General features: G+C 41.3%; 1 protein-coding gene across 1 annotated transcript in view; it reads right to left on the reverse strand.

Annotated features, from left to right (window-relative positions):
- Positions 1-1,055: 1,055 nt before the first annotated feature.
- SEMA6D (semaphorin 6D) overlaps positions 1,056-20,193 on the reverse strand; it is a 751,241-nt gene continuing 732,103 nt past the window's right edge. The window contains exons 10-27 of the mRNA XM_064292008.1: positions 15,758-15,917; positions 15,242-15,353; positions 14,638-14,698; positions 14,455-14,517; positions 14,249-14,350; positions 13,924-14,014; positions 13,198-13,317; positions 12,449-12,537; positions 11,295-11,512; positions 11,057-11,188; positions 10,447-10,602; positions 10,183-10,356; positions 9,241-9,381; positions 9,068-9,145; positions 8,608-8,669; positions 8,194-8,250; positions 6,535-6,690; positions 1,056-4,734 (exon numbers count right to left, since the gene is read on the reverse strand). Coding sequence (XP_064148078.1) covers positions 3,446-4,734; positions 6,535-6,690; positions 8,194-8,250; positions 8,608-8,669; positions 9,068-9,145; positions 9,241-9,381; positions 10,183-10,356; positions 10,447-10,602; positions 11,057-11,188; positions 11,295-11,512; positions 12,449-12,537; positions 13,198-13,317; positions 13,924-14,014; positions 14,249-14,350; positions 14,455-14,517; positions 14,638-14,698; positions 15,242-15,353; positions 15,758-15,863 — 3,207 coding nt within the window. The 5' untranslated portion in view covers positions 15,864-15,917 and the 3' untranslated portion in view covers positions 1,056-3,445. The remainder of the gene's footprint in view (positions 4,735-6,534; positions 6,691-8,193; positions 8,251-8,607; positions 8,670-9,067; positions 9,146-9,240; positions 9,382-10,182; positions 10,357-10,446; positions 10,603-11,056; positions 11,189-11,294; positions 11,513-12,448; positions 12,538-13,197; positions 13,318-13,923; positions 14,015-14,248; positions 14,351-14,454; positions 14,518-14,637; positions 14,699-15,241; positions 15,354-15,757; positions 15,918-20,193) is intronic.

The raw sequence follows: 20,193 nt of genomic DNA on the forward strand, positions 1-20,193 counted from the left end.
CTCTAGACTGGAGCACGCTATGATAGGAACGAAACAGGACCCTGAAACCATTGAACTAACATCAAAGTGCAGGACCTCTAGATAACACCATGAAAGAAAGCAGGGTCCAAGACAGGACTACAGCACCTTCTGCTCTTCTGGAAAGGTATTGCTGAGGCTCCTTGAGAAGATGTTACATATAGGAGGTATAGGCAGGCTTTGGCTGGGAGCAGCAGCCAGACAAGAAGGCAGGAGTCGCCACAGACCCTGCTGTTACCTCTCAGGAATGTTTCGCCACTTTCAACATCTGTAAGGGGCAATGACAGCAGCCACTGACTAATACATTCAGGTGAAGCTCAGACGGAATCATATTTTTACCTTTTACTTCAATATTTGGGCAAGGTATTCCCTATTATGTTCTATCCAATTAAGACAACAGAATTGAGAAATGCCATATACCAAATAGCAAGATATGTTCACAGGAACCCTGTTTGCTAGCTATAACTGTGGGCTAAAATTACACTAAAAATCCATACGGGAACACAAATTACGAGTTTAAAAAACGTCGAACTAGTTATGTGAACAGTGAGAAACATGAGTAAGTTTGCCTGAAGCATTTGACTGTTGATGCAGTACAGTTCATCTGGCTTTCTGAATAGAGTCTCATGTTTCCAGGGGCTCTGTCCATTAGTATAAGGAACCCTGGTGGCCCAGTGGTTAAGCGCTTGGCTGCTAACTGAAAGGTAGGCAGTTCGAACCCACTAGCCACTCCATTGTGGCAGTCTGCTTCCATGAAGATTTATAGCCTTGGAAATCCTACGGGGCAGTTCTACTCTGTCCTATAGGGGCGTTATGAGTAGGAGTCGACTCAACGGCAATAGGTTGGTCCATCAGTATCAGCTTTCAAAGAAGAAAGTAGTGTAACCATGATTAAGTAGCAAATATTTCAGATAAAGAATATTTTTGAAGAATATTTTGGTAGATTTTAAAATAAACTCCCATTGGAATTGATTGACTTAAAATATTAAAAAAAAAATGACAGGTTATAAACCTTTTCATGTCAAGAGGCAGGATATAATGATTTGGATATTTTATTTTGACTTTACATGCGGTGTTAAAAACCCAAAGTACATATTATTTACACATCCACAGTACAAGTTTACAAGATATCTATACATGTTAAAGTACTCTATAAACAGTATAGAGCCACTTCACTTTAGGGTGACTTTTTTATGCCGTACCATTAAAAAAGATACAATCTGCGTTTACCTTTGCACAAATGGATAAAGCATTTAGAAATTAAATTAACAGGATAGAGACTAGATTTAATGTTAGAAATTTCAACATAAATACTGATAGAACTCACATTACAAACTACAAGGCGCACAATGTTACAAAGTGTTATCCGGGTTCACACAGAGTTACCGTTCCATTGTACACACGCTGGGATTAATATTGGTAAGGTGAATTCAAACATGTCTGTAGTTGGTGGACTGAGCAGTGTTTACTGTTGACTGGTTTAATTTATTATTGATCTGTAATATTTTAGTTGAAGGGTTTCAAGAACAGAAGTTTTAGCTTTTGAGCTTCCAGAGATCTCAGGGAATCATGTTCTTTACAAAACAGTATTTTCACAGGAAAAGAATAACCATATCAGTGTTCTACATACTGCATAAAAATGCTCTGGTCTTTGCAAACCGTTCTCCCCCGAGTAATACATATCATCAGCGTTATCAGGAGAAATCAGCTGAACTTATTTGTCTGAGTGAGCCAGGAGCATGCCTCTGCCTTGGTACTTTCTAGATTAGGTTCAGTAAACAATTGTGTGGTGTGCAGCATATCAAGCGAAACAGCCATCGGGTTGCACACCACCAGCCATAAGTGGTTTCTGCAGAACTATGTATAAATGACTCTGCATGGTTTCAGCAAGTGTCACACTACCCGGGAAACCTCATTTGACTTCACATTATCACTGTTTCATCCTTAGGAAAGGAGAAGTGGAATGTTCATCACGGCAAAGGGTGTAATGCTGCTATTCGGGTGGATTGTATTACAATTAGTTGTTCTAGATTGTGTTTTATGATTTTTTAAAAAGTCTTTTCAGGTGCTGGTTGAAAACATTTACAACTGGCATTCAGTAATGATGTGCTGTCCTGAAAGCACTTGACATATTCTAGGACTTCTATCATTCTCATGAATAAGGCACAAAATGCACAGATCCAGGTAAACTCACATGGAATATTTACAGTATACTGTCATTACCTGCATGACTTGGGAGAAAGTTCTCACACAACACAACATTGACAACATGATCACACCACTGCTAGGTTTCGCGGACTGTTTGTTATGCCAGTTACAATTTTGTTTATCTTTTATTATTGTTGGTTTTACTTTGGGGGTAGGAGAAGTAAAAGGAGGAGAAATTTGACTACGTGGGAAAATCTGAACACAATCAAAATAAAACATTAGTGTGTCCAAGGTTAAATAGAGTGACTCAGGCTTGGGTTCACAGTGGACAGGTAAATTTTACTACGGAATAATACTGGTGGATAAATCAAGGATACCTCTTAACATCTACATCTCCCTAAGCTGGCAAGACTGTAATAGAAGTTTCAATGAATAGCAGCACAAAATCACTTAGAAATCTTACATTCTGGCATTGGTACCATGTACGTCAAGTTTATCATTTTGATGATCAAATGAACCTCAATTTTCTTTTGTTCTCAAAGCTGAACCCAATGGACTGCTGTGGGAAGAAGCTATTGTCTTTTGTTCAGTCATGCTTAATGTAAACAACTCCATAGCACAAAGGATGCACTGGACATCTACACAAGTCCTAGTGCGTACAGAACACACACGCACACACACACGCACACATACACGCACTCTGAACAGTTTGTGGGTGGCATGAAAAAAAATGCCACACATGAAAAAAAATGCCACACATGAAAAAAAATGCTACAGTTTGAGTCAAAGACAGTTTTTAGCAAATTGCTTGGTAATCTACAAGTTCGTGTTTCTTTGAGACATAACCATCTTTTTCTGACATTTGTGCAAGAGGCAAGGTGAATGCATACATATTAAAATGTTCACATTTAATGGGAAGACCACGCGGAATGGCAGTCTAAACTGAACCCATTTTCAAGTATTTGCTTACAGATTCTTCTGAGTACTGTATCAGCTCTTTATACTGGTGAGGCAGCCCCTCAGGGCTACCCATCTCTTTAGCTTCAAACAAAAGAAATGGAATGACCAGCACCTTCCTTTGTTTTGGGGCAAGTACTCAGAAGCCTTGCTGCAGTAGCTACATGTGGCAAGTTCTGATGTTGCCAAAGTTAGAAAGTTGCTTTGGCCACTTGGCTCTCTTAAAATACAAGTGAGTCTCTTGTCTTAAGATACCCTTACGACATTATCCTCTCAACAACATGTACAGGATAAAGCCACATGGGAATAGCATACTTGAGGCCTAGTAAGTGTATTTGTTCAGTGGTCTGACTGACGTGGTTTGAGGAACAAATGAAGGCTTTGGTGGCACATCAGGTTTTAAGGACGGTGTCCTCTTTAGTCCCGTCCTAGGGAGGGTGCCATTACTGGTGTAACTGCTCTGCCTGGAGACGGAAGGCTGCAGGTGAACACTCACTGGTGTCCCCTGAATATAGTCCACCTTTGCCCCTGTGGCGGTGGGCATGTATCCTCCACGGTTAACACTGGGCTGTCTGGATAACAAAACACCATTTGGTGAGTTTACATTTTTAGGCATAGCCGATATAGAGTGCCTCTGCGAGGAATTTTTGTGATAGCCCCTTTGTCTTTCCAGAGAAGTCACTGGGACTCCAGGAGTGGTGGGGACGTCCACTCGCTTGGTTGGGCTATTTCTGGGAAGAGTTGAAGGAGGAGAGTACAGGGATGCCTCCCGGTTAGGGACCTTAGGTGGGACCTCAGACATAGTTCCCACAGGATCCAGCATTAGGGTCTGGTGGGCCATTTGGATGTCTCCCATGATGGCTTTGGGGTTACTATTTGGGTCATTTAGATGCTTCAGGAGATCATTGAGGGTATTTCTGGAATCTACGGAACGCCGGTGATCCCTTTTGCTGGATGACTTTGTAAGAGGGTGGTCAATGTTTTGAAGCTTCTTTTCAGCTTTGTGAGCATTGGAGTTTGAGAAAGACGTGTTGTAGTCATGAGTAGCATTAGGGAGAACAATGGCACTGGGGATGTGCCCATGACTTAAGGGGGAGTGAGGCGGAGGACTAGAAGGAAAAAACTGGGAGGCTTCTTTTCTTGAAGCTCCATGGCCGTGGGCCTTGTCTGAGTGGCTCTTCATGGCCTGCAGGGTCTTCTGGTGCATCACAGGTGTAGACTCGGGTGTGGGGAGGGCAGCCAGCTCTGGAGGTTGGCCTCGATGGTCCACCACCATGGATTTAGTGTCTCCATTGGGTGGCAGCTCTTTCCGACTGGTTAGCAGGTTACTGTACAGCTTGGGAGAATCGATATTCTGTTGATATTCCTTAACTGGACTGTCGAAGAGACCATTCAGTTTGGCAAAACTTCCACTGGAGTCGGTGCACGACTGGGCAGATTCTGCATCTTTATGGATCTTTCTGGATTTCCGAACATACATGTCACGATAACAATACACTGCCACACCTGCAATGAATGCACCCAAAACAAAAGCGGCAAAGACACAGGTGATGAGGACGTTCATGTGGACCATCTGGTTGGACTCCCCAGACTGGACTTCCCATCGAACACCTGCAATAGACACAGAAGGAAAAAGTCTGAGGGAGGTGATTTCCTAAAACAAGATTAACCAGCATATGGCTTCCATTTACATGGTCTACGTGCTTGGAAGGTCAAGTACCAAAACAAACCAAACCCATTGTCGTCAAGTTGATTTCAACTCATAGCAACCAAATTTCACATTTTTGCTTTAATTACAATGAAATCCTATGAGAGATGTTTGCTGCAAATGCCAGGATAACTCCAATCTCCCAGTGATCTGCATTTGTCTTCCCTTTTTTCCCAATACCTCTTAGCTTTTACATAATGTTAGCAAATTTGATTCAACCTAAAAATTAGAGTTAGAAAGTGTCTCTTTTCTAAACAACCAGTGTTAAACTCATGAAATGGCCTGCCTCATGATTTTCTCTTAATTCAAAAGTCAGTATTAAAGGGGACTGGGATTAGGAAAACGTATGAATTGGTAATAATACATATTATGCTAAAATAATTACAGTAATACAGTCCTGCTAACTTCACCAGAACTGAAAAAAAAAAAAAACCCTGCATAATTTGTTCACACACTGAAAGCATCTGCTTGGCCAATGTGAGTTACAAATATAGACTTATAAACTGAAATTTGCTTTCACATTTTTTTTTTTTTTAATTCCATCTTGAGGTGGAGCAGTCTTGAATTGCCTGCTACGTAAGAAACCCAGACAGTCTAAGGAAATACACTAGGTGTTAGTTAAAACATATTATTCAATTATCTTGAGATATTTGAGAAATATTTAACTCAGACCTAGAAAAAGAATAGTGAATTAGTTTGAAATTACTGGAGTTTTTAATGCAACCACAGACATCTAACGGTCTATCAGAGAAATGTTAGTTTACGAGGTATCCAAGTCTGTTACATGCAATAAGCACAGCCATCCCAGAGCAAGGGAAGTCAGGGACTGTGACGGTCCTGCTGCTTTAGGTTAGTACGAAGGCCTGTAAACGTTAGTGGTTTGTTACCAGTGTTCAGGGTTGAGGATTTCAGTGGCATGATGAAAAGACAGAGAAAGAAATGTAGAAATAAATGATTACTAAAGAAAACAAAGCAGAAAGAAAAAGGATTATAAAATTGTTTATAACAAAAACATACGAAACCAAAATCAACAGATGCAAATCATAAATGACAATGTACTGCCATAAAAACTGATTGGAAACCTGATACCACAGTTTAGTAAGCAACAAAGAATAGATTTTTTTTTTTTTCTGGAGTAACATATCTAATAAGCTAACTCAACCGGCAGATATTCTGTTAACTGCTGAGCATGACGGTTATGAACACACACTCTGTCATGTTTTACCGCTGGTGGCATTCCAGCAGCTTAGCACCTCACAGGGCCTTTTCATATTTCATTCTGAATTGAAGCTAAACAGAAGGCTGGGAAAGGCTCCTACACAAAACACCTGATATCAGGCATTCATCACAGTATCTGCAATTAATGAGTTTTGGTTTTTGATGTTGCTGAAGTGACCCTTGAAATTCTCTGATATCCAACAGCCTCTCGGCCTCTTCAGACGGAAATCAACACAGATTAGACTGTCTGAGAGGCTGTGTCACCAAGCCTTTCTGTAACAGCCTCCCACCTCTTTCATCTTTTAAGGAATGCACTCAGATACAGCCACAGAAAACATAAGTGACCACGGCCAGTGGAAGTGGAGGTAACACCATCAGCAACTCCAATTAGGTTTACCTCCGAAGCGCCCTAAGGCTCCTCAGAGAATCAGGTTTCCACTCAGTTAGAGATAAGTCCCCTGGTGAGGCCTTACCCTTTGGGATACCTGAGAAAGGATCAGTAAAGTCAGAAGTATTGGGGTCATCTTGAACTACAAATTTCCGGGAGCTCGTCAGTTTAGGTTTCCAGGAATCAATCACTTTAGGTGTAATTTCTGGGATACTTGCCATTGTGGTAACAGAAGACGAAGATACCTCCATGTCTGTGGTGGCAAACAGATTTTTATTAACACAGTGTGTTGGCAGAGCTTTCGGAGTGGTCGGTTGCATTTTTTAGTAAAGTTTAAGTAAATCTTACTTTAAAGCCTGTTCTAGGATTTTATAAAAACACATCTGAGGAGACTACACCAAATCCCTTTCTTCCAAAGGAAGAACAAAAACTAAAAATCAAGATAAAAACATATTAAGCAGATTTGAAATTAAAACAAAACAAAAACTCAAAACATTCCTACTGAATCCCCTGTGGTTATTAAGGACACTCATGGAAAAGAAATACAAATCCCAACCCTGAATAACTGATGTTTTCTCATCCTCCTGTGATAAAGGAGACACCATTATTTTATTTCTTTTTGTGTATATTTTTAGAAGCGTTTCATAGATGATTAAGAAGTGTGTATCCTTCACTGGGGGAACTGCAATGTAATTCATCAGAAAATACCCCTTTAAGTCCCTGTAAGAACTTGAATTTGGACCTGACAAGCCTAAAAGTTTGTCCTGCTTTATTTACTGCATGCCTCCCACTTATTTATAGACATTCCTCTCCACTGAGGGTCTACCATCCACAGTAAAGCCCTGAAGCAGGGATGAGCCTTGCCTGTGCCTTCCAAAATGCCTGGGGACTTTTTTCCAAAGAGCGGCAACCCATGCAAAATAAATGGCATTTACAAGCTGAATAAGGATGTTTTGACACATAAGATATGGCATTCCCTCCCCCAACTCCTGCAATGAAGCTGCTGGTCAGTTTTAGAAGTTGCAATAGGACTGGAGCAGTTTTACTTTTTAGTGTATCTATTACAAATTTCAGCCAAGTAGATTTTCTCTCAAAATGTAACCATACGCTTTTCGGCTAAAACCTCAGTGATCCCGATTCGCACCGGTGCAATGGTCACAGATGAAGGATCCACGACAGGTACAGACATAGGGGCGTGGAGAGCCCACTGAACGTCTCAGTACATCAGAAACCAGCTTCTTTTCCACAGAAACCATTTTCACGCCACTGAGACCACGGCATACGACAATTCTCATGATCACCACAAACCATTTTCAAAAAAAAGTGCTAAAACTTATAAATACACATTTTTGGGAAATGCGTATTTGTTTGCTAGGTCTTAGGAAAGGTGAGGAGAGAAGGGGGAAATAATGAAATCCTGCCATCCATTAAATACAGATGGCCAGAGAGAGCATTCACGATGCAGGGTGAGAAAGAAAAAAGCTGGGGTAGATGTACGTGCAGCTGGGATGCGGTCTATGTCAACCCGTTTGATTTTCCTTAAAGAATGTGTCTTGGTCAATGATGAACTGTTAACATGCTATAGACGGGTGAGGTGCTGAGGAAGAAAAAGTCTTTTGGTGCCATCAGTGGGATTATGGGTCAAAGCAGAAAAATGAAGGGCTGCCAAACTGCGCAAAAGGAGGGGAGAGGTGCTGAAAATGCCAAACTGAAGGAAAGAAAAGTTGTTAATTCAAAAAAATTAAAAAAAACTAACCAGATGTTGGACCTCCAAATATTTTGTAATCTGGTGTAGCTGAAGTAGGCAAAATTTCTAAAAGAATTAAAGGAACAAGTAATCAGTAAAAAGTAACCAAAAGAAAGCAAAAAATTTATAAATTCCAAATAACTAAAAAAATCAAAAGGAAAGACTATAAACTAAAGAGATTAGCCTACTGGTTAGACTACTGTTCTCTATATTTCCTACCAAATTGTAAGTGGTGAAGGAAAAAAAAAAAGTGCGTTTCTTCTTACACATCCCTATGACCAAACGGCTCAGCTTTTGCGAAGTTTAAGTTAAATGCTAAGTGGTATGTGCCCAAGTCATTAAAAAGGCTGATTGTAAAATAATGTTCACGTGCAAATGCGGTCAAAAAGAGGTGCCAGGCGGGAATGAAGGATTCCATCTTACCATGGCAGTCCCCCAGGTGGGCCGTGTTGCCATATTCGGTGTCTTGTTCATATCCTCCAACGCTGTGGTTATGGAAAGCAAACAAGTCTTCGGTTAACAGTCTTCATAGGAACACAAGCGACAACCAAAGCAGAACCAAGAACACAGACTGATTAGCAAGAATGGGCAGAGAGAGAACAAAATGACATTTCAACATAACATGCTAAAATGAATCTTTCTGTGAAAAGTTTGGTAATTGGAATATTTAAGACAGGAGAAGAGAATTGTTTTTTCTTCCATCCATTTCCCTTAGGTATTGTTCTGTCTACAATCCCACGTCCATTTTCACATCTCCAGGTTTGTTTTTTCCTCCACGGGGGCAAAAAATAAGTGCATTGTTATTGGAACTTTTCTAAAATTTCTAGCTGTATGACCTTTGAGGACATAGTTCATCCCAGCTAAGGTGACGAAGGATACTTACAGCATCCCCGGGGTCACTCTACCACAGGCTCCCTGGCTTAACCAGCCGCAATATGGGTCACGAGATGCAATACAAGACCTGTATAAAGCCAAGCAGAATGTAACCTGGGTTTTCCCATCATCAAAGGTCAGGATGCTGTAAGATTCAGGGTAGGTGAAGAAACATCAGCTTACTTTTTACATGATCCATAGCGTTCACAGCGACTGAGGGGGATCCGAATCACACAGCTAGAGAATGCCACATATAAAGCATGGTGATCTTTATCTAGTTGCAATGAGATGACTTTTCTGTCCTCCTCACTGTCAGCATTGCACCTATTTCATGGGATACATTTTCAAGCTATCAGTTTAGTCAGCCAAAAGTTATATGAACTACATAAAACGAGTTTGGTTTGGTTTGGTTCCGCAATTACTGAGAGCTGGGAAGGTCTTCAGGAACATTCTTGGTAGGAAACCAGACAAGAACATAGTTTGGGAGGTAGGAATCATGTGATTTAGCTCCTACTTCTCTGCACAGTTGGTTACGTTTCAGGCTGACAGGGTTTTTAAGCTCACTTTCCTGTTCTGATGATCTAAGGGAAATGCACTTGTGACGGCCACGTTAGACCATCAGGAAAAAGGATGATATTTCAATGCGTTCAAACCTTCCCAGGCTGGATGTTTCCGAATCTCTCCTTTGCTTCATTATCTCGCCTATTTCTTGTTTGTTGTAACGGTCCTAGTAATCTTTCATAGCTGTTTGGAAGGAAATGCTTAACTAGAGTTGCTTTCTGTGTGTGTGTGTGCATGTGCCTGTGTGCACACTTACAGCCAACTGTCTCCTGCAATGTAGCATCTGAAAATATCTCTGCAAGGTAAGAGAGTGCTGCTAAAATGTTCTCATTTTCCACAGGTGAAAACAAGGGCTGAATTATTTTTAGACTCATCAATTGTTCACCCTCCTTGCCCTATGGGCTCAGGAAAACAACAAAGCCAGGGTTTACTTCAGTGAGAAAACACACACACTAATATGCAAAACCACTGCTAATTTAAAGGGCCAAAAGGAAGTGACTAGATAAAACACACACCAGAAATTTTTGAGCAGTACCGAAGAGCATGCTCGTAAAATATACCTACTTTGCGTGGTTGTAAGCTTCAATTTCTTCCAGTAATACACTGTCATTCAAAGAGAAAGGACTGGTCTTTGCCAAAACTTTAAGTACCATGCCAGCTTCAGAGCCAACGAAGATGACTGTGTAGTTCTGGTAGGGTCCGGCAGAGTGGTCGATGGCGATGGCTGTCAGTCTGTACCTACGAGAAGACACGGGGCAGGTCAGAGCCAGAGGCCAACCGGGAGAACATGCTGAATGGTGTGGGCCACGGCTCCCTGCACCAGCTCACCTGACCCGAGTCTTTGTGAACCAGGGCTCGTCAGCAATGGGGGGAACGGCAGAGTCCATCAGGGGGTGGGACTTGATGAACGACAGGGTTTCATCAGGGAAATCGATGGAGGTTTTATAAGCTTCAGCAAGGCCATGCTTTGCACAACAGCCAGGCCTAAAAGGAAAAGTGTTTCTTTTTTTACCACAAAATTGTATCTAAAGAATAAGTGGACATTCTGAAAGAAGAGGTCAAGAGAGAAAGGAAGTGAACAAAACCACAGGAGGGACGCTACCTCCCTGAATTCAAGGGGCCCTCCACATTCACACTCAGGGGCTGCAGGTCGCGGAGTTGTGCTTACTAACGTGCTGCAGAGGGACCTTTCCCAGTGCAGGAGGTTGGCTCAGCCACTTTCTTACGATGGAGGCCTCCAATGATCAGAAACCTGTTGCCATCGAGTTGATTCTAACTCATGGCAACCCTAGAGGACAGAGTAGAACTGCCCCATAAGGTTTCCAAGGAGTGGCTGGTGGATTCGAACTGCTACCCTTTGGTAAGCAGCTGAGCTGTTAACCACTGAAGATGAGAGGGCTCTGTTACAGCCAAGACCTTTTCCATCCTTTTCCTTTACCTTGGCTTTGGTACTTTGTCTTCAGGGACCGCTGTCCAAACAGAATCTGGAGTTTTCTGCTCTTTAAACCGTCCTTTGAATACTTTTTCAATGTCATCCATGCTGAATGCACATACCGCAGAGCCAGGGATGCTGGAAAAGGAGACGACCATCAGGAAGACAACTTGATGATGGACCCACTCTTGGTTCCAACAAGCAAGCACAGAACGTCTTTGAAGTGCAAGACATCTGTTCTCACCTGTTGAGTTGTGTGGTGAACACGCCAACCACAGTGGGGACACCATTGATCTGTATTATGTCTGTTATAGACTGCAGAACATCAAAGTAGAAAAACGAATCTCCGGGGACAGAACAGTTGAGCCGAGCCTTTAGAAAGGAAGTCCAGTGCTTCTCCAGGACCCGCTGGGAGCCACCCATGTCATTTTTACATATACGGGCCACACGGGAATATACAGCCTGCCCAAGTGACAAAAGCAAAGCAACAGGTATATGAGCATAGAGGTGGAATGGAAACAAAAAGCCACTATTTAAGGGACATACAGTGCCAAAGATACATCTAGTTCACAGAATCTAGCAGCCTTCTCTCTAGGGGTCTGCACAGTAAGAATGCAAACGAGATTTACCTGTGAGAAAAAAGTGCCGTTCTCCTGCACTGCCAAACAAGCTCCACAAGAAGTAAGCTATCTCACTGCCTTGCTGAAGGGAAGCCATTCCTACACTTTGTCTCCAGCTTGGCTGCGGCTCCTACTGTAAATGAAATGTGCCGTCCCGGAAACTGGCACAGAAGGGGTGGCACTACTTTAAAATCACATGGGCTTTTACGTAAACAATCAAAACTGAACAGGGGCCCCTACCTCACATCCTGCCTTTTGACACTGCAAGAGAATAAAGTACCAATGGACTTCTAAAGACTTAGAGAAGCACCCATAGCTCAAGGGTGCCTAGAGTGACAGAAAAATGAATCCTTCTCAAGACCCAAGGTGCTGTTCTCACTCTGACCATCGCCTGGGTCTTTTCCAGCAGTTATCCTCATGGTCAAGTCCCTGAATGGTGCAAACTGTTAACACCCTCGGCTGCTAACCAAAAGGTTAGGGTTTCGAGTCCACCCAGAGGTATGTTGGAAGAAAGGCCTGGCAATGTAATTCCAAAAGATCACAGCCACTGAAAACTCTATGAAGCACAGTTCTACTCTGACACACATGGAGTCCCAGTTGACTCAACAGTAACCGGTCTACGGGTACCGTCTTGATGAGCTCCCCACCTCTCTGCACTTGGCTCTACATGCATTGAACTGACTACTGGAGGATACGCCAAGGCAACAGCCATAACTTTACCAGAGTGGTCTCAATTCCACGCAGAATCACGCAATACAGGTCCAGCACATGTACTTGCCTTGCCTAAATTGTTATGTTCTACGGCAATTTCTCGAAAGAAGAAATAGACATAGGTTCCATACTCTATGGCATGAAGAAAGTGTGGCTCTGAAAGAAAAATGGAAAACAACTGATTCCTAAAGGATAATTCAGTTAGCATAAGACCCTGACTGCTAGCCATGACTGACAGATGTCGCGTAGTTACATCCGCTACTGACGACTCTGATGTGCCAGTGATCTTGACGGGTCCTAACATGGGTGTGTTCAAGCTTCAGGGAACTCATAGTCTTTAATGTCAACTAATGGACCATAAAAAGGCCTACAGGAAACTGAACTGCAGCAGAAGTCTTGGTTTCAACAGCTTTATTCATTAACCTGTTTAACTAGGGAGGAAAACCTCTTTCGCTGAGAATAAAAAAATCTTTGCGTTTAAGATTCCAAAGAACAAAACGACTAGGCAGATATGGACTAATCGATTCTCACTGTTAACTTTCTGAGCTAGGTAGAGGGGAGGGAGCAAGTATTTAGAGCTAGACAAATTGGCAGACAGAGTGAGATTTTTTTGAGGTCACCCATGATAAATCCTGGATGAACAGGCTCTCTGATGTGAATATTAGCCTATTCACCCCCCATCAGTGCTCCTGCTCGGTGGGATACGACACAGCAGCTTCTACTTGCCCTAAATAAACAATATAAAGGCACGCCTGACACCTCTGATGCCCTGGTCACTCTCCTGGGCTCTCCCACACCACTGCTCTTCATAGGTACCTTTTATCCATTTGGAATCATATTTGATTGTGCGAAGGGCAGATCCATCGCCCATGCTTCGATAAATAACAGCATCACTAGCCAGGAAGTCAGCGACTGTGGCAGAATACAGCTTCCCATCTAAAACCAAAGTTATAATCTTGGTAAAATAACCGTAATCATCCTGTGATCCACGTTATGACCTCTGGAGTGCTGTTACCTGCATCATTACTATGCATACAAATAAAGTCACACCCGGTGTTCACAACTAACCTACTGGGGTCGGCCCATGCTATTATTACCTAATTTTACAGGTGAAGACTGTAAGCATCAAAAAGTTAAGCAATTTTCTCAGGGTCACTGGCCTAGTTAACAACAGACCAAGTGTCAGAATGCTTATAATATGCACTGAAATAATCCTCATTTTTACTTCTTCTTTTCTGGAAATTTGTTCATAGATTTTAGTCTTTGAAAATCTACATTAAGGTGGCTATCTGGAAACCCTGGTGGCGTAGTGGTTAAGAGCTACGGCTGCTAACCAAAAGGTTGGCAGTTCAAATCCACCAGGAGCTCCTTGGAAACTCTATGGGGCAGTTCTACTCTGTCCTCTAGGGTCACTATGAGTCGGAATCGACTTGACGGCAGTGGGTTTGGTTTTGGGTTGGTTATCCAAGTCATCAGCTTTAAATTCCATTCGCTCCTTCGATGTCATTAATCATTTAAGTTCATTACACTTAAGGATCTTACCGGCAAAGAGGGCAACGTTGGTTTGTCTGGCATCAAATGGGCATCTTGCCAGGCCACTGATTTCTTCCCCATCATACTCTAAGGTATTCAACTATAAAAGAAAAACGAATAGCTGGTGTCATATCTGTTCAAACTGCCTGCATGAAGGCAATATTGCTTTATTTTTACTGAAATTCTATTTGTAGAATTCTGTCTTTATTAGAGATAAAACAAATTACTGGGTTATAGCAGAAAGGATTAAACTCTAATTGTATATAGCATATAGCAAAGGAAGAAAAGTTGACCAGAAAAAAAAAAAAAAAGACATAATATAAAGTATACTTACCCTGTAGTATCTACACATGGGATTAAACGCATTGGTACCACAAACGAACACCATCTCATCGTTTCTTGGAACAAATACTTTAATAAAGTTGTGGCATTCATCCTAAAGAAAGTAATAATTATATTTATATTAGACATTCCATATAGGTTTGTGGGATCAAGCTCAGAAAAAGACAAAGTGTAGCAGGCATTCGTTATTCAACTCACTCTGTGTTTGCCTTTCATGGCACAGTTCTCGCGATCCTGTTGTCTTGACCGCCATGTCAGTTTCTATATTAATCAGGGAAAAAGCAAAGCTCAATTTTTAACTGTGAATAAGTCTGGAGGGGAGGGGGACATTATTCAAGTTCTAGGGGACTACAAATAAATCTGAAAGCTACAGCTGCTCACCTTGCTTGGTATTACTTCTGTTTTGGGGATTTCATTTAAGTTCACTGTATAAACTTGGTCCCTGTTGGAAACAAGGCAATAAATCATGTCATGTGACTCCATAAAAATGTTAAGCCGCTTCTTATTTTTACAGATCTGCCTTTATTGTGTTTTGGAGATGTGGATTTTCTCTGTCTCAAACAAAGTCAACAAAGGGTCCTTTTTCATTAGTGAGATGCTTTTCTATATCACTACCGTCGGGGAGCAGAGAGAGTGCTTCTCTCCAGGCATAGGTCAAACTGCTGCTTGGTATTAGCCCAGACACACTTCCAATATTTGCTTGAATAATTCTAACTTAAAAAAGAATAAAGAAAGATTTTTTTCCCCTGCTGCTTTAAGAATGGTGTATGATTTCTTGATGGCAGTAATAAAAGAGCAGCGCTGATGGCTTCGGCTCTGTATTTTGTCCCTGGCACACAACACTGACTCTTCTCCGTGAATATTTTTGGTCACTTGCAATTTTTGTGCACAATCACATATTAGTTTTTCATGAACTAGGCACATTAATGCAAGCCCCACAAGAGAAAAGAATTTTAATCTAATAAACCAACGAGAGGAAAATTACCTGCCAGCAATATAAAGTGTGTCTCGAATTTTCAACATCAGCTGAAAGTCCAGCCTGTGCTGCGATTCATTGCCTGAAGGGCGTCCTCTAAAAACTGGATATTGCCTTGAATCTGCAAGTAAAAATGGGCTAAACCATCAGTCAGGATTACGGAGCTGAAGCATCGATACACAGCATTGATTAGCTGTATATACTAGTTGTAGAAGGGCTTTAACAAAATTCCTCTCTTAAGGTCTTGAATATAGATGAATAAAAGACGGCGCATGTCGTGAATGTCAGCAGCAAATGGTCTTCTGTCTTTTTACCGGAGATACGTATCCCACATATGGATTGCTTTAGAAAAGCTCCCAAGTGAAACTGTCCCGTTTTCTCCAAACACTAGGAACTGATTATGGATGAATTGATATGATTTTAAGACATACACACAAATCTCTCTCTCCCCAAAGGAATGTGCTTAGAAATCAAAACCAAATAAGCTTCCATCTTAGAAAAGGGCCTGCCCTTTAGATTACTTACAGTGGTAGTCAACGGTGTTAAGGGGCTCGTCATCTTCAGGAAAGCTGACTGCCCTCAGCTGGGAAGTCATAAGCAGGAGCATGTAGGCACAAAGGAGGGACTTCATGGTGGGCCAAGATGAGCTCAGAGCAGCCCCTCCTCGGAAATCCCAGGGAGCTACCTGGAAAACAGAACCCGCTGGGAAAGATTTGTATGCTGCGATAAAGCTCTGTTCTCATTTATAATCAGCTCAACTTTCACCACCAGCTCCCTCCAGCACCCCCTCCCACCAGGAACACTGGCAGTGGTAGATGAGGTATGTCTGAAAACACAGGCACAGGATGGCGGCGTCCCAGGCCTGATGAGAGCATCTGGTGAGCATATTGCATTTTTAGGCAAATTTGCAAGCGTCTTTGAGGTAACTACGTATGTCATCGTAGCAAAATCACCAGAACCAAAACAGAAATGCTGGCTGCTGACTCAGCAAGAAGATAGGCAAAGTTGGTATTTGAATATTAATTAAAGTCTAATCTTCTTCCCATCCCCCCATCCTGAAAAGCACTCAATACTGCTCGTCTCTCCCCTTCACCATAAAATGCTTAAGCTAAATATCTGGACGGCTGATGGCCCCCTTCCCCCTCATCAGTTTATTGCTTAAGCCATTGCCAGAGTCACTAGGGTAATCCAAGCCTTAGCCCAAGTTTAGGAAGATCAACATGGAAGCAAGGGCTTGAATGACCTTCAATCAAGATGAAACAGATAAAAGAAACGAAGTGATTTCATGGGAACCAATCAACCACAGCAATGCAGGGCAGAGGCAGTCCAACTGACACCAGGCCACTGGGGAAGTCTAAATTGTCACATAATATCATTTGGACACAAACCAATACCCAGAGTAGACCCAGCTTCTTAGCTTTATTGAACTTCAGAGCTGTAGGAGGCCTTAGGGATCATCTAGTCCGACCTCCTCCTTTTTCAGATGAGAAAACTAAGGACCAGAGAAATAAAGGGACTCACTGAATTTCATTAAGTTAGGGTAAGCTTGGAGTCCAGACTCACATCATGTGTGTTACCATCCAGGCTCTTATCGTCAAGTTAGATAAAGAAATTAAATGACTTTTTTTTTTGTTTGTTTTCTTCAAAAATATAGCACTACAAAACTTTTTTTGTGGGGAGAGTAATGAATATGTTCATTACCTTTATTGAGGTGATAGTTTCATGGTTGTGTACATAGGTTAAATTTTTATCAGATTGTGCATTTAAGTGTACAAAGTATTTTTACACAAAAAAACCCCCTGTCATTGAGTCGATTCTGACTCATAGCAGCCCTATATAAAACATAAAAAATGGCTGTAATTATACACTTACAATTGTACAATGAGGGTAAAATTTTTTAAAGAACTTTAAATGTTAAAAATTAATTAAAATAATAAATTAGTGCCCAGGTGGGCCAATGAGATGGATATCTTTGTGAAGCTGTGGGGACTCTACTTTGCAACAAATACTACCCCTTCCCCAACCCAGATGTTACTTCTAGCTATGGTACTGAATAGTAAAATGTTTAGCTTTATTGCCAGTCTCATAATCCTAAGAGCTTTATGGGAGATCATGAGAATCACTTCAAATTTGGAAGGAGTCCACCCACTGAACCAGGTACTCACTGTGCCTTTTCGGTCCACTCACATGCACGCACATGCATGTTATACAATGCTCTAATTATTTCTCTAACTAAAGTAGAAGCCAAGAACATATGAGATTTAGAATCCTAGTTTTGCAAGGAGAGGATAATATTTTAATACAAATTGTCTTAACAGTTGATTAAGTCAATATAGAATGCCCTACAAAAACGTGATGGACTGGGACCTGGGGCAGCATCATTTTGTTACTCAGCCTGAGAATGTAGACACTGGTGTCAGTCTAACTTGGGCTGGGATTGAGCTCCAGCACTTTAGAGCTGATTAACCTGTGGCGACAGGTTCCCTAAGCTGTCTAGCTTTAGTGTTTTGATCTACAAAATATAAATAACACTGCCTTCCCCAGAGGGTGAAGAAGAACTGAATGCCTAGCACATGGCTGACTCTGAACAAAGTTAGTCTTCCTCAATCTACTTCCTAGTGAAGAAGCCTGCGTCTGACCAGTTTGACCTTCGGAGTCTCAGTAGGAGCTGGGTATAAGATGTCCTAAAATATTAAGGCTAAGTGGCAATTTTTTTTTTTTTTTTTTTGACAAATGGATAGTTATTTTAAAACCCTAGGGGTCTATTTTTAGAATAAATTTTAACACTTGAGCCAATTTACCAAATCTGGAAAATAAAGTGAAAAAATCACTATTAACCCTGCCATCCTAAGCCAACAACCATAATGATTTGGTTCTAGTGTTTTGCCACATGAAGATGTTTAACTGTCGTGACAAGGTGACCTCTTCCAGTCTACCACTTCCCCTGAAGCAGTGTCCTCCCATTTACTTTTCTACAGTGTATTACCATTTATAAAGACCCCAGAAAGTTGAAGCATTATAAAAATATGAAATGTTGCCATAGGAACTACATTCGGCTATGACACCAACCCCAACCTCGTCTTCTTCATGAAAGTCACTGGTTCTTTCTGCTGGGTATCAGGAAAAAATCAGAAACACTAACCAATCCTAAAGAAACTTAGAACTATCTGCATGAAAGCAAGAAGATAGTCCTGTGAATCTTTCTACACTAAGATGGGTAACTAAGTGTTTCTCATCATGTAGGCAGAGCCTCAATGCCCTAGACAGCAGCAGTTGAAGGGTCCCTCACCAAGAAGAGTGTCTCTCACAGCTGTGACCCAGCATCAAGGCTGAGGACAGAATCACTGCTGACTCATTGCCAAGCACCATGCTGCTGGCTGAGCTATCATTTCCTATAACTCATTCATCTGACACACAGAAAGCAATTTCTCCCCAAACCCTACCCCCACCCCCACAATCTAATCCTCCGAAAATAGTCTCACCACTAACTGTTTCCTGTTCCTGCCCAAAGATTTAAAAAAAAAAAAAAAAAAATTACTTTCTGACTTGCCATAGGACTTAAAAATGGAAGTATTTAATGCTATGTATATATCAAAGTAAGGCTCAGAGGAGGAGGGAGGAATCTGGAAATACCTGAGAGAAATGTACCAGGAAGGAGATTTATTTGCATGTAGACTCCTCAGACTACTTGGTTTTCACCTTATTTAAGGAAGTATCTCAGGATTCCAGGGCGCATTTAAATCATGAAACCAGCTATGTTGAAGAAGTGCAAGCCAAGAGGCAGGGCAAAATGTTGGTAAAAACTTGGACCCTGAGGTTATAAAAATCTGAGTCCAAACTTGCTCATGTCATTTATTTATTGGCTTTGGGACCTTGTTTAAGTTGACTTAACCTCTTCAAGCTTCAGTTTCTTCAACTGTAAAATGGAAATAATTGTCATTACTATCTCATAGGCTCCTCTGAGGATTAAATGACATAATCTATGCATCTAGCACAGCACCTGGCCCACAGCAAATCTTTAGTAAATTTTAGTGAGTATCATATTCACTACTGTTGTTATATCTTATTAGACAAAAAGATGAGGAGGAAGCAATGTTAACTCTTCCATCTTTTATAATTACTTGCAAAACTGTTTATATATTCTATCATAAAAATAGTTGGTAGATACACCAAGATAAACCTTCCTATGCCATGAAGTTCAATCCCACTGGTTTTAGAGGATAAGGAGGGCTTCTATAAGCAGCTGCCTCCAGTGAGGAGGAAGGAACCACCTTCTCATGTGTAAATTTTCAGTAAGGGGCTACCTACACGAGGTTACTCCTTTCAGTCAGAAAGCTGGTTACCTAAGTATATTTTGTTATTTTTAGTATTGTATATGGGCTTCTTCTATATATTCCTGATGTTAAAGCCTAAATATTATAAAGAAAGCTGTTCAAAGGAGTTCAAAGCCACCAAGACAGACAGGACTACAATGGCAAGATCCTGAAGAGAATGCATCTGCAAAGAAAAAAGTTCCACACTCAGCACTTGATTTCCTCTTCAGGCATTTGATACTTCTTAAGCTGTATAAAGAAGAGACTGTAGCTGCAAAGAAAAGCCAAGATTTTGGCAATCTCAAGTTTAGGACCCACCAAAGAGGAGGAGTCCTAGTAAATATTCAAAGGCTCTCACTGGGATCTATGAAGTCCTAGAAGCAGAGGCAATTATTAAGTAGACTGACCTTTACAAAGACTCTAAACTGGCCTCACATAAGCTCATTCCTTGATTAGGTGGGTATAATACTCTCCCACTTCAGCTGTTTACAAGAAAACATAAGGTTACTCCTCTCTACAGGAAGATAATATTTCCCAGACACTCTACGGTTTTTTACATATACCTTTTACATTGTCCTGCATCAAGTCAGAAATTACTTGACATTCCAAGAAACAAGGCTAAGAGAAACAAACAAACAAAACAGACAA

The sequence above is a fragment of the Loxodonta africana genome, chromosome 10, assembly GCF_030014295.1.
Source record: "Loxodonta africana isolate mLoxAfr1 chromosome 10, mLoxAfr1.hap2, whole genome shotgun sequence".
Classification (NCBI taxonomy): Eukaryota; Metazoa; Chordata; class Mammalia; order Proboscidea; family Elephantidae; genus Loxodonta; species Loxodonta africana.